The 14,393-nt window shown below is 41.9% G+C and overlaps 1 protein-coding gene and 1 long non-coding RNA gene across 5 annotated transcripts in view; one reads left to right on the top strand and one right to left on the bottom strand.

The window, feature by feature from the left end:
* ZNF451 (zinc finger protein 451) overlaps window positions 1-13,178 on the bottom strand; it is a 37,158-nt gene extending 23,980 nt beyond the window's left edge. Inside the window, exons 1-8 of one of the 4 annotated variants that reach the window (XM_032104692.1) lie at window positions 12,936-13,178; window positions 12,220-12,303; window positions 6,727-6,810; window positions 5,432-5,557; window positions 3,912-4,023; window positions 3,163-3,313; window positions 1,702-1,828; window positions 172-325 (exon numbers count right to left, since the gene is read on the bottom strand). In XM_032104692.1, the coding sequence (XP_031960583.1) occupies window positions 172-325; window positions 1,702-1,828; window positions 3,163-3,313; window positions 3,912-4,023; window positions 5,432-5,557; window positions 6,727-6,810; window positions 12,220-12,300 (835 nt within the window). In that variant the 5' untranslated portion in view covers window positions 12,301-12,303; window positions 12,936-13,178. Of the gene's footprint in view, window positions 1-171; window positions 326-1,701; window positions 1,829-3,162; window positions 3,314-3,911; window positions 4,024-5,431; window positions 5,558-6,726; window positions 6,811-12,219; window positions 12,324-12,542; window positions 12,795-12,935 lie in introns of those variants that run through there. The other 3 variants (XM_032104693.1, XM_032104694.1, XM_032104695.1) reach the window with 3 other exon arrangements.
* LOC116442094 lies at window positions 325-4,235 on the top strand. Its single transcript, XR_004239375.1, has 2 exons — window positions 325-1,490; window positions 2,273-4,235. It is a non-coding gene; the product is annotated as an uncharacterized LOC116442094 (long non-coding RNA).
* Window positions 13,179-14,393: the final 1,215 nt, after the last annotated feature.

Genomic DNA, 14,393 nt, shown 5'->3' with positions numbered 1-14,393 from the left:
GCATCACATTTAAGATCTTAAAAGAAAAGTAAGAATTCATTAATAACAAACTTCAAAACCTTAACCTATTTTAGGCAGCACAAAAATGTAAGTCACCTCCTATCTTAAGGATGAATTATCAAAAAAAAAAATTAAAGGCAGTACACTTAGTATCACTTAGTAGCAACATACCACTCAGTTCAGAAACCTGGAGGAAGTGGTTCTCTTGTGACATATGCTGCAAACACTCTTCTCTTTTGGTGAAAAGGAGGAAGCAGTTTGGGCATGCAAAACACTGAATATGCTGTGGAGGAATACCTTTTTTATGCCCATCATTTTCATTTAGCTGGAAGAGAAAATTATCTGCTTAGGAAAAAAATTAAGACAAGAAACCAGTTCCAGTTCTCATGTCCTCCCATTCCTCTCTAATTTCTGTGTTAGTATTTTCACTTTTAGGTTGTCAGCTACCACATCAATATTTATCTACAGCCTACCCCCCTCTGCACTTCAGCTCACAAGACACTAGGAACTGGCCAAAGTACCACCGTCAAAGCCAGCTACTCATCCACGCTTACTACACCATCAACTTCTCCATCCCCTTCTTGCACCACTGGGAGCAAGCATCTTCCCAGGGACTATGGGCTCCAGCAACTCTTAGCCATTTCCTCTACCCAGGCTCTCAGATAAAGCTCCCTCTATCAATAAAGCAGCTCTTTTACCTCATGTCAGTTCTTCCCTAATCTTGCTAACCTTTAACTCCCCAAAATGCTGCTCCTCAGAGTAGCCTGAAAGGTCTGTGACTTTTGTAGAAGTCAACTCCTTTCACCTGCTTTGCCTTCTACATCAACTTCAGAGCTCTGCCTTCAGGGCAAAAATCCTTTAGTTCTCCTTCTGATATTTTTGCTTCCTTCTTTCTGTATCACTGCAAGAATCTTCATTATATGCTTAGAGTTTTGACTAGGATTATCTCCCTTACACAAAGTAATCCCATCTTCTCGCTGTCTGCAAGAGACACTCAGTGCCTTCCCCCTACCTTGGCTGCTTCTCCTGCTAATGTCCCTGGACACATCAGAGGCACAGAACTCTGAAGCAATGGAAAAAGAGCAGGGACAAACTACGATGCAATCTTTCAGCTTGTCAGGTATGACTACATATCAAGAGTTATTACTACAAGCGAAATTTAGTCTGGTTTTCAGAATGTCTAAAACTGAATGTCCAAATTTAATGTGGCTTTTGGAGACTAGGAGAGAATATTTGTTATCGAAACACCCAACTTTGAAAATGCTATCCATTATCCAATTGAACACCAGACTGCTTAAATAAAACCCCCATCTCCTTTCTGCTGCTTCTCTTCACTGTCACTTATATCATCCTAAATTCTTGCCTTTACCTTTCAGAGTTTTGGAAATGCAAAAAAGGGGAATACCTATTGACAACACCAATAGATGGACAAGAGGCTCAAGACAGAACTGTGGTCCTCCTGAAAGCATACCAAAACATAGAACCTAAAGGTCAGATCTAAAGGGAATACTGTCAGGCTACACCAGGTGTTTGAAACACAGCAGAATAAGAAAAAACTATCTTGAAGTAAAAGAGAGGGAAGACAAAGAGGGTTAAAAAAGAAACCCAACAAAAAACCCCACCAAAAATCAATACATAATTTTAAGTCTTAAACCCTCTACTACATTCAATCAGGCGAGTTACTTATCCTTATGATCTTGCCTTAGATAAAAGATGATCACTGTACTGCTGAGAGGTTGAAAATCTTTCGCAGCATATCACACAGGCAACAGCATTATGTGGGGGTCCATGTAATGTGACTGTTGGGTCACAAGGAGAATGATCAAACCTGAAGAAGAAACAATTAGCAAACTAGTCCCCTCTAAATAGTCAAATAGCTTTTTTTTATGGGAAAAATTCTGTCCTTTGAAGCTATCGGACAAAACCCCTATCTAACCAACCTAAACTGTAAAAATTCCTTACTTCCCCTATCGTGAACTGTATCAGCTGAAGTATCCTGAAGTATAGCTGAAGTATGTTCTGCAGCCTACCTGTTAAAATGGCCACTCTGGAGAGAAATCATACTGCTTTTAAGAGAACTACATAGACACTTTTATAATTTATTTATTTTTACCTCCCTGTACTAGTTCTGGTTGGGATGGAGTTAATTTTTGTAGCAGCTTGTACGGTTGTTGTGTTTTGGATTTATGAACAACAGTGTTGATAGCACAGATAAGTTTTAGTTATTACTGAGCAGTGCTTGCACAGTGTCAAGGTCTTCTCTGTTTTTCAGCCTGTCCCACCAGCAAGGAGATGTTGGGAGATACAGCTGGGACAGCTGACCTCAACTGGCGAAAGGGACATCCCATAGCATAAGACATCATGCTCAGAAATAAAAACTGGGTGGAGGAGGAAGGGGAGACAGTTGGGAAGACAAATGCCATCACTCCAAGTAACCATCATGTGTGATAGAGCTCTGCCTGTTGATTCCTTATTTTGCTTTGCATGTGCATGCAGCTTTTGCTTTACTTATTAAACTGCTTTTACCTCAGCCCAGTCTTCTCACTTTTACCCTTCCCTCTTCCACATCCCACTAGGGTGAGTGAGCAGCTGTGTGGGGCTGAGCTGCCTATGGGGGTTAACCCATGACATTCCCTTCAACTTCTCACCACCTTGCCCATGGACACGTTCAGTAGTTAAAAGGCAGTATCTGCTGGAACTGAACACAGGCACACTGAGTACTGACTAGCAAGATCAGCTATGAACAGATAGCCTGCAGCTTTTGCTCCTGTTTCCCTACATCAGGGGCTTTTCTTTTTATTTTACCATCAAATTGTGTAACATAGTCTTTTGCTTTATTTCAAGTTTGGATGAAGATACAACTAAACTGGAGTACAGAAATCTTACTTCTCAAAAAACCCCATATACTAAAAAATGCACGACAAGAGGAAGACATCAATTCTGAATGAAAAAAACAAACCACAAACACCAAGTAAAAGAACAAACCAAGAAAAAAACCCCCACGAAGCTCATCTATATAAACTGTAACATATTTATCGGCTCTCAAAATGAAGCTTTGTCAGCACAGGCAGTTTAAAGCAGACTTGGTACTGATGTCCTAAGTTAGAGCATATTCTTTTAGTATTATTCCTTGCACTGAACTCTTGCACAGTATGTCCTTACCTTTGAAGGTGACCTAGAAGAAGATGTACATTATCAAACTGTCTGTTGCAATGCATCACAGGACAATATTTGGGACTGCTGTTGACTCGAGTCTGACCTGCCCTCTTATAACCACCCCTTCTTCCACCGTTAACAGAGCCTGGTTTCAGACCTGTGTTACAAAACAAAGCACTTAACCAGAAGCTGAATTACAGAGGCTTAAGAAAACAAACAAAATAACACACAAGCCCTAAAACATCCCAAAATCAAACTGTAGTGATTCTTAAAAGCAAACTAACAATGCACTCACTGTCCTTCAATTCTACTACAGTAAGTCTGCTCTTTCACTGTCTCTTCAATTCCCAGCAGTATAACTTTTCAAACACTTCGACACCCTTCCTCCAGGTCCTCCAGGCAGTATTTTAAATTGATTAAACACTGTGAAGTCACACTTACTTACATTTTCCTAAGCAGCAGTTCAACAGTAATATTTTTTTTCTTCCTAGCAACTTTGCTTACAAAAATAATTAACATTGCCTTAATGGTTTTTAGACTCCCTATCTTTACTTTTCTAAGCAGCAAAGTGTTACAAGGATAGCTTTCCTGGAAATAAGTGCTTAAGAACTTCCAAATGAAATGCTATAGCAAAATTAATATTGTAGGGTTTGGTTATGCACAAGGCACCTGCAAGCTCAACAAAATTTTCACATGTTCTGCTCTGTAATGCAGGACTTCGAAATCATCACTCAAACTTAGTTTTCTATTCTCACCTGGCATTTTTAACCACTGGTCCACACATAACCTTGCAGCTTCTGTATCACTGTGTTCCCGAATAAATTCTAATTCTTGCAACCCGTGAGCATATTGGGAATCAACTTTCTCCTGAGAGAAAAAACATACCAGACAACGTTGGGATTGAATTTGAAAAAAAGAAAAAAGACTAAGTATGTATCCCAAAACTAACACATGGGTTCCTAAAAAACACGCCTACAAAAACATAAGTGAGGGGAAAAAAATCTTACAACTCAACTGACTTGTATTCAATACAATAAAAATAGAATGGGAAACGAAAGGGAAACGAAACGAAAGGGAAACGAAACGAAAGGGAAACGAAACGAAAGGGAAACGAAACGAAAGGGAAACGAAACGAAAGGGAAACGAAACGAAAGGGAAACGAAACGAAAGGGAAACGAAACGAAAGGGAAACGAAACGAAAGGGAAACGAAACGAAAGGGAAACGAAACGAAAGGGAAACGAAACGAAAGGGAAACGAAACGAAAGGGAAACGAAACGAAAGGGAAACGAAACGAAAGGGAAACGAAACGAAAGGGAAACGAAACGAAAGGGAAACGAAACGAAAGGGAAACGAAACGAAAGGGAAAGAAAACGAAAGGGAAAGAAAACGAAAGGGAAAGAAAACGAAAGGGAAAGAAAACGAAAGGGAAAGAAAACGAAAGGGAAAGAAAACGAAAGGGAAAGAAAACGAAAGGGAAAGAAAACGAAAGGGAAAGAAAACGAAAGGGAAAGAAAACGAAAGGGAAAGAAAACGAAAGGGAAAGAAAACGAAAGGGAAAGAAAACGAAAGGGAAAGAAAACGAAAGGGAAAGAAAAAGGCATTTTCACTTTGAAGACTAAATTTAAGTCTGCAGTTTGCATTACCTGATGAGGAAAGAGCCAAGCAGGAGGAAAATATATTCTTTAACAAAAGGATCTTTCAGCCTTCATTCTCAAACTGCTTTAAAAGTTACACGGTTATCTCTGACTCCACTTTACAGTTGAAAAAGTGTAGGTGGAGACATAGACAGATTGCCAAATTCAATGTGGAGGAGAGAGAATGGGGATGTAGGCCTCCAGACACCACGGCTACCTTGTTCTGTATCTAATCTAGCCTTTTACTCTCTTGTACTGCAGTTGCATAGTCTACCATAGACCATAACAATCTGTAACTATAGTACAATTATGTGATTTTTAAAAGCTGTTAACAGCGTTGAGAAAATTAGGCTGGGAAGTCAGCACATTTCACCAGCTCTGGATTTACATTTGTCCCTGTTCAATTCCAATTTTTCCCCCTTTAGAAACTGCACTAAGACTAGAAAATTGATCAGTTAAAAGCCACAAAAGAGACAAAGTCGATGTTGTGTTTCACACAATGCCCCAGAAGCAGAAGTCTAGTTGCTAGTTTCAGGTATGCCTCACCAATTTTTTTATTAGCTCAGTAGTGAAAACAAAGACACTTGTGACTACAAGGCCTTTATTATGTAATTCTTCCAAAATAAAACATATCCAATACCTTAAAGGCCTTGTTTTTCTCTTCTTTTTGCTGTTTCTCTACTTCAACATGGCGTGCCAGACGATCCAGGGTTGATGCAACTCGTTCCTTCTGATAGTCAATGTGATCCTTACGCTTAGTATTTCTCTACAATTGGAAAGTTAAACTCTTATTTGGTGATTGTTAAGTAACAGACACCAATACATTGACAAGTGATGCCCAAGCATCACGACATAGTTCAGTAAAGATACTCTTATCCTAAGTTCCATGAGCTACCTTGCTAGCTTTCTCTTCCTTTTTACCAGCATTTGTAACTTCTGTTAAAAAACAAACAAAAACAACCCTCCCCTCAACATATTCAAGGCATTTCAACATAAACATTAGCCTCACCAAGCAGTAGAGGAACATGATGTTGAGAATCCTAGAAGTCTCCAACAAATGAAAAGTTAAGTAAGTCCTTCTAAGTAAACAAAATCCCTCCTGACTTCAAAGCCAACAGGCAGCCCATCTAAAAAACTGAGAACTGCTATCATTCTTGCTCTAACGCTGCCTACTATCTTCAGAAAGGCAGGTCATTAGCTTTTTCTAGCCTAAGGGATAGACCATATACTGTAGTTTCCTCCTCTTACACAGTCAGCTCTAGAAATCATCCCCGTAGTGTCAGCCTATGCATGTACAGAAGATCCACCTTTCCTTAATAATCAGGTTTATTACAAACATCCACTACTGCAACACAGGAAAACAAAAGTCAAAAGATAGTCACTGCTGCCAAAACCAGCTCTGGTAGGGTCTATCAATGCTCTTTTCAAAGGCCTTGCAGAGCAGGCAGAATAAGTTTGGGGGATAGATAAACTGATGAGCCTGCTTCTGACTTGCACATTCTTAGACTGGATTATGAAGGATTTGGCTGAACTAAAACCAGACTGTCACTGGAATAAGGTCATTCAAGCCATAAATTGTTCTTAAAAAGTTATTTTAGAAAGAAAAGGCCTGGTAGTAGATCAGATATGTTTCCAGGCTAGAAACTGGACACCCTGACTTCTGAGGCTGAATGTAAAGTGACATTTTATTTTCACACACTTGTTAAGATGACTGAAAGAGAAATAAAATTACCAAGGAAAAAATGGAGTGTTGGTATTCTTGCTTTTCACTCAACAGCAGGTAGAAAAATCAAAATACTTCAATACTGGTTATTTAGTATTTGTAAAAATACATCTAACAAGGCTTTTGTGAAGAGTAACTGATAGGAAAAAAATACAGAAGACCAATTACTTTATTCAATCAAGATGTCATAAAATACATTACAACATACTCACATGAAAATAAGAACTGCTGTTAGGTTCTTCATCCTCACTGCTGACAAGATCAATGCATTCAAGGACAGGCCTTAAAGGTCCCTCCTGGAAAGGAAGTGTTAAAAATGCACACACAAAAGCATTAAATTGTCTTCCTCAGAGATAAAATGTACCATCTCTGCCATATACTGGCAGTTTGTTCAAGATATTAACAATCAACTATGTAGGGCAGGCTAGGAAGACCTACTGCCTGATGATGAGTAGCAGAGAGAAAAGCAGCATGGAATCCTCTCTGCTGCTCTCAATGCATCTCATTCTTTACATTCTTCCACCATTCAAGGCAGTAAAGCTGTTCAGCTGGCCGGGCATAAACAGTCCTCCTGTCTCACTGGGGAGAAGAGGGATGAAATCTTGGGACAGATGACAAAAGCTTCTATGAATCAAGCTGCCAGCCTCCAATTTCCCCCAAAGAGTACTTAACTTTTTATGATTAAATAAATAAAGATAACATGGTTTTCTAAATGAAATATATATAAAAAAAATCCACTTCAGATTTGCTTCTGTAGAATCTGACAGCCTCTGCAATACTTTTAAGAAATCAAACCTTTATTAAACAGATGTTAGCAAGTAAGAGTTCAAAGACACACTCAGATCACCTGACTGTCCAATCAGTTCAAAAATGTGTTCTGAAATGTTTAGCTCTGATCCTAACAGCTGTACCTTCTTCAAGGGCAGAGATTTTTCTTATTTTCTTACTCCCAGGGTTCAGCAACTAATCAAAACTTACCAAATTGACAGCTGAAATGCAGAGTAACTTTCAAGCCTAGAAGTTCAAGTGATCAAAACAATAAATTTAACACAACTATTATTACACTTGTTTAAATGTCTTTTGCACACATTAAGTGTTCTTTTTCCTTCCAAATTCTGTGCCTTTTCTATGCAATTTTTGTGTACCGCTCACCTCCACACAAGACAAGCCCTAAACTGAAAATCATGAGAATTTTAATTACTTTCTTTCCAGCTGGTTCAACTAAATAGTAATGCAGAGATGGTGCCAAACCTGAGGATTCCATCACTATAGGGGAGTTAAGAAGCTGAGGATCAGAGAGCTTCATCCTACTTGTAACTCCCCACAGGATGAGTGGGGGAGTAAACTTTGGCACACAAGAGTCTGAGATTACACAAAAACAACATGGACAAGCTCTCCATGAACAGCTGAAAGCTGGGGCCTCTCTAGCTGTCTATACTGGCATACTTGGCACCCCGAAAGACAAAAGTATTCAGATGTACTAGCATTAACATATGCTCACTCTTCACATCTTATCAGCAGATCCTTCACATTCAAAAAAACTAAAAAAAACCACCCCCCCCAAAAAAAACCAACCATGAAACAACCAACCAACAACAAAACAAAGAAACAACTAACCAAAAAAACCCCCCAAATGCTTGACTTCTAAATTACTTCTCTAAACAATCTTCAAAAGCCATTCTTCTCACAAACTAACAGCCATGCCACTGAGCAATGAACAAAAGTCACAGCTACTTCCATGAGTAGAAGAATTTCTAGGTTTTGAATTCTCCAGGCAGCTGTGGCGTCTCTACCGTTATTCACAGCTTTGCCTGGAAGCATCAGCATTAAGTCAACAAAACTGCAATTTCACTATGCTATGCACAGTACCCAATTTAACTGTAAATACAATCAAATTTGTTTAACTGGTAACTGGTAAAGATGAAGCCTCATATTCATCTCTAAGGACAGTTTCTTCTCAAGCAGTTCTGTGAAGCTCATTTTTATTGCTTCCCAAAGTTTTCTCCAAAAGCCCTTAACTGTGATATCTCTTTCCTGCCTTTCCTCATTTCACTCCATCTTTGGATAATCAGGCCTAGCTAACAGACACCTTGTCCACTGATACACCATGCAAGGTGCTTTGTTTGTTGTTTCTAGCTTTACGTGCATTCAGATCAAATACCCAGTTTACTTGAACAGCACAATTAAACTTCTGCATAATTATACACACACTAGCATACAGAAAGCATGAATCTAGCTTTCATGTATGTGACAATAAACTTCTCTTTGACAAATAATTATGTGAGCATAACTGTGTATACACATGTAAACATAATTATTATAGGACAAGTTTACATTAAAATAAATTTTTAAAAATTGACATAAATTGTACTATTTGTGTTCTAAATCTTTGTCCCAGCAGACTTCCAACTTTTAAGACTGCTGAGAACTGACCAACATCATGAGCCAACATGCACGTAACAAGTTTTGATTTTTGTAACGTAGCAAATACAAAAATTCAAATCCCTGGCTGACTTGGGATGGGTGCAAAAATAAAAGAGTTGCTTCATAACATCACTACCATTTTATTCAGCTCTTGCTGTGATGCAACTAAAAGCCAGAGAGACAAATACTTCATTCGGAGTATCTAATAATTAACATCTTACGGGGAAAGGAAGCAAAACCTTTAAATAGTAACTACCATGCTTTAGCAAATCACTTGATTTGGTATATTAACTTAAGTCCAGTGCTTTTGGTGCCAACTGGAATTATCTGTCTATTTGTTCACAGGGCATTAGACCTGTGAATTTCTTCACTCTTGCCTTATCCTTCCCAAGTAAACAAAATGGGGGCAAGACCATCCTATCTTAATAAAGTAGGAGTAACAGCTTGCACTGCAGATTAAATTATATTTCTCTGGTGGTATGCAAAACTTAAAATGTAATGATTTTAAATGGACAAAATACGTTGCAATGAAGAACTAAAAGGTGGGAAATTATGGAAGAATAGTTTCAAGTTTCCTGAATGAGGGTGAATCAGATTAAAAAAGCTGAAAATATCAGGCAGCAGCACATTGACAAAAATCCTTATCTGATGGAGAAAAAGCACAGTCCTACAGTATGAATTCAAACACCATAGTACAAGTGAATGAAATAGAAAAACAAACAACCCAAAACCACAAAGAAAAAACAGATCAAAGAAACAAAAAACCCACACCAAAGCCACATCTGACTGTCAAGAAGGAAAAAAAAAAAAAGAGAAAAAGGAAGAAAAACACAGATCATACGGCCGACAACTACTTGTTTTCTATCAAAATGAGCACAGGTTGGGATACCCCAGTGGCTTCTCTAATTCAATTTATATAGTCCCATCTTATGCACTGGGTCTTTAGGACATGCAGGTAACCAGGAGGCATCCATCCATAACATTTATGAAGAGTACAAGTTTCCAGTCATACACATTTATTATATGGAAATGGGATGATCTAAAGCTAGCCAAGCAGTCTAGAAATCCTTTAGCGAAGTCCAAAGTCACCTTCACTCAGAGGAGCAAATGAGAGATCTGAAGACATATTGCTGATATGAGGTGATGGCCAGGGTCACACACCTTTCCCCTAGTATTCATCAACTACAATAGTAAGCTCCTCACCCCAAGATATCAATCCTGCACAAAATTTGAGCAGAGTCATCTTCCTATATATAGCAGCCTCTCTTGGAAGCAATAGTCACTGGGACCACAAAGGATCCATATTATCCACAGGCAAAGCCAAGGAAAAAAAAAAGGCAGCCAGAAATGCCGATTTTAGTTCTTTTGTTTCAGTTCTCTTTAGTTACTGCTCTTGGTGCTCCAGCAGCCCTTCAATCATTACACATTCCAAGCTACACTAGTTTCCTTGTTCATTAATTACCCAGTTTGAAGAAAATGAAGCTTATTCAGTCATGATCACAGAATCACAGAGTGGTTTGGGTTGGAAAGATCATCTCATCCCAACCCCCCTGCCACAGGCAGGGATACCTTCCACTAGACCAGGCTGCTCAGAGCTCCATCCAGCCTGGCCTTGAACATTGCCAGGAATGGGGCAGCCACAGATTCTCTGGACAACCTGTTCCAGTGCCTCAGCACCCTCACAGAAAACAACTTCTTCCTAATATCTAATCTAAACCTACTCTCAATCTGAAGCCCTTCCCCTTTGTCCTCTCACTATATGCTCTTGTTAAAAGCTCCTCTCCATCTTTTCTGTAGGCTCCCTTCAGGTGCTGGAAGGCTGCAATTAGGACACTCTGAAGCCTTCTCTTTTCTAGGCTGAACAATCCCAATTCTCTTAGTCCTTCCTCACAGAAGAGGTGCTCTGCCCCTCTGATCATCTTGGTGTCCCTCCTCTGGACTCATTCCAACAAGTCCATGTCCTTCCTGTGCTGGGGATCCCAGAGCTGATGCAGCACTGCAGGTGGGGTCTCACCAGAGCAGGGCAGCGGGGCAGGATCCCCTCTCTCGCCCTGCTGGCCACACCGCTTTGGATGCAGCCCAGGACACACGGGAATTTCTGGGCTGCAAGCAGACATTGCCAGCTCATCCACCAACAGCCCCAAGCCTTTCTCTGCAGATGCACATGAATACTTTTGTATATATAATGAACTTTGAACTCATTAATCAATTTTCCAAAATCAACCAAAACATTAAGACGTCTCAGAGATACTCAACTACTTATAATTTTGGCAAAAAACCCCACCTATCCTTCATACTTGAGCACCTGAACACCCTCACAGAAAGTCTGCATGTTGAACTTTGGCTTTAATCAAACACCACACAAAATGGGGGGGGGGGGGGGGGGGGGAAGGGAAATCTAGTTATTATTCAGTATTCTGTTCAAAAATGAGAAAATTCTACAAAAAACAGCTGCTAAAAATACTGGCATCATTTAATCACTTGACCTTAGTAACATGACTTGCTCCTTCAAGAAAAACATCTTTAGATGTGTAGATGTGGCTCCTAGGGACATGGTTTAGTGCTGGGTTAATAGCTGGACTCAATGATCTTAATGGTCTTTTCCAACCTAAACAATTCTATGATTCTATGTGACCCTGCCATCCAGCACCACTTCACTGATGACAGATTGAGGCCAGAATGCAGGCAGCATGAAAAACATTCTGCTTCTCTTGGATCTCCAACAGATAAAAGTGTCTTAAAGTTACATTCACACAAACCATGTCAGCATGTTGTCCAATAGAGAGTGCCTCACAATTTGAGAGGATTGTTTAAGGCGTCTAACCCATTATTTCCTTCCTTTTCTAAACTGAGTACAGTGATTTTGACACTGATTTGCAGAATGAGCAGTGATTTATTCCATTAACTTTACTGGGACTATTCATAAAGCAAAATGCTATGCAATATGATTACCAGGAAAGTTATCTACAGTCCCTCATGTATCTCACTGATCACTGTAATTCCCCCCTCATCTGCTGGGATACTCAAGACCATATTTTCACTACAGGACCAACTGACATCATCTTATACCTTTCCAAGAAAGGGCACTTAAACCTTTAAGATCAAGTTGTTATCTGCCACAAACACTCACAAATGAAATTATCTTTATATTCAAGAGTAATGCTTTACATCGAAATATAATCATCAACAGAGTCAATAAAGACCCCCTCTCCTGTTTGCTGGACTACTGAAAGTGTATTTTTTCCAACAAGCAGTGTGTTTCCACTACAAGATCTACTTACTCCAATGAACTCAATCTCGTCTTCACTTTCAGAAGCTGGTGATTGACTCTTGCGAAGGTTGTCAGAGCTACAAGACTCCATTATCTAAACGGAAACAAAACATACTACATAATTTCACTTTGTAAGTTTTGTTGAACTATACAGCATTTTCCATTTTATGCCTTCTTTGGCTTTGCAGTCTATCTGTATTCAACAAGTCTCTATCACTCTCAATTATCAGTGACAGCAGAAAAAGCGACAAACGATTTTGACTCGAATCACGCTACTGTATTTTTCCAAATATGTAAAAAGTGTCTTTATCTACAAAGCATGCCAATACCTACACTCCTCCAGCAGCCATAGCTGCAGTGTAGCAGCCCAAGGACATGCCCGAGCCTGAAACCCCAGGAAGAGCCGAGACCCGAGCTCTAGCCCAGCGGCGCTCAGCCACCGCCGAGCCGAGGCCGGCCCGTAACAGCTGCGGGCGACCTCGGGCGTTTTCAGCAGCTGCGGCTGCTTTGGGCCGCTCTAGGACCGCGGCAGAAGGCTGAGCGTCCTGCTCCAAAACAACGGCGGGGTCTGCGGTGCTGAATCACGTTCCCGTCCCCGCCCGGCCCCGCGGCACACGGCTCTGCGGGCTCCGCACGCCGGGCCTGCCGTGCTGCGGCTCGCCGGGCCCGCCCGCTGCCCTGCAACCGCCGGCCCCGCGGCCCGCACAGCGCTCCGGCCCCGCTCACCCGCCGCCGGCCCGCGCGGGCAACAACGCCCGGACCCGCCGCGTCCCCGCTTCCTCTGCGGCCCGGGGGCGGGGCTCACGGCTCGCCGAGATCGGGAGGTGCCGCCTCTCTGCCCAGCGTTCGCTATGGCAGGTGCGGGCGCTGCCGCGGCAGCCCCATGGCGCGCCCCCCTGGTCGGCGCTCCGGGCTCTTTCCTTCTTTCGGGCTCTCCCCCTCTTCCGGCCTCCCCTCGTCCGCCTTCAGTTGGGCTGCATCGAGTTCCTGCTCGGAGAGGGAAAACCCGCACGCCGCTTCCGGGGGAGGAGGAGGAAGAGGAGGCGGAGGAAGAGCGGCTATTGCGGCTGGCAGCCAGGGGAAATAAGGCGGCAAAATCGCCTCTCTGGGCCGGGCCGGGCCGCGCCGTGCCGCCGTCCCGCTGCCGCTGCCTCCGCCGTGCTGTGCGTGCTCAGCCGGCCCCTGCTCAGCCACCTCACACGGTGCTTTATCCAGCCCAGGCATCTGCAGAGACCCTTTGTGAAGATCTTACGGGAGGCGTTGCCACGGGCACTGGTGAACTCCAGATACACAATGGCCGTTGCTCCACTCATCTACCAGGGCAATCAGTTTATCATAGAAGTTTGTCACGCTGGTCAAGCCTGATTTCTCCGTGGTAATGCCATACTGACATCTCAATGATTTTCTTGTCGCTGAGAGGCCTGGAAGTGGTTACTGGGATTGGCTGCTTCATTACCTTGCCAGGGATCAGGATGAGGCTAACTGTCCTGTAGTTCTTCCTGCCCCTCTTGAACATGGAGGTGGCATTTGCTTTCCTCCAGCCTCAGGCACTAGCCCCAGACACTATGATCCATGAAAGATAACTGAAAGTGATCTCACCATGACATCTGTCAGTGCCCTCAGTACCTGTCCGTGCATCCTGTCAGGGCCCCTAGACTTAGCATACATATGCCCAGTTTGCTAATGTATTCCCTGGCTTGATCCTCTCCCACCAAGGGTACATCTTCCTTGGTCCAGCCTTTCCTCCTGATTTTTGGAACCTGAGTTCCTGAAGGCTGGTCTTGCTAGTGAAGACTGAGGCCTGTATTGCATCACTAGGTCATCTGCTCATTTAGCAATGGGTCCACATTTTTCTTAGGCTTCCTTTTGTCACCTGTACACTTACAGAAGCCATATGTGTTGTCTTTGACAACCCTAGCTAGATCCAATTCCAGTATGCTTTTATCTTTCCTAACTTCATTGCCGTATGCTTGAACAATATTTCTGTATTTCTCTCAGGTTAGGCATCCTGGCTTCCACCCTTTATATGCTTCCTGTTTGTGTTTGAGTTTGACCAGGGACTCCTTGTTCATCTACACAGGCCTTGTGGCATTTTTGCCTAATTTCCTATTCACTGGGATGAACTGTTCTTGAGCTTGGAGGAAGTGATCCTTAAATATTAACCAGCTTTCTTGAGCCCCTCTT

The sequence above is a fragment of the Corvus moneduloides genome, chromosome 3, assembly GCF_009650955.1.
Source record: "Corvus moneduloides isolate bCorMon1 chromosome 3, bCorMon1.pri, whole genome shotgun sequence".
In the NCBI taxonomy this organism is placed as follows: Eukaryota; Metazoa; Chordata; class Aves; order Passeriformes; family Corvidae; genus Corvus; species Corvus moneduloides.
The sequence above is the reverse complement of the archived record's forward strand: the minus strand, read 5'-3'. Positions and strand labels throughout refer to the sequence as shown.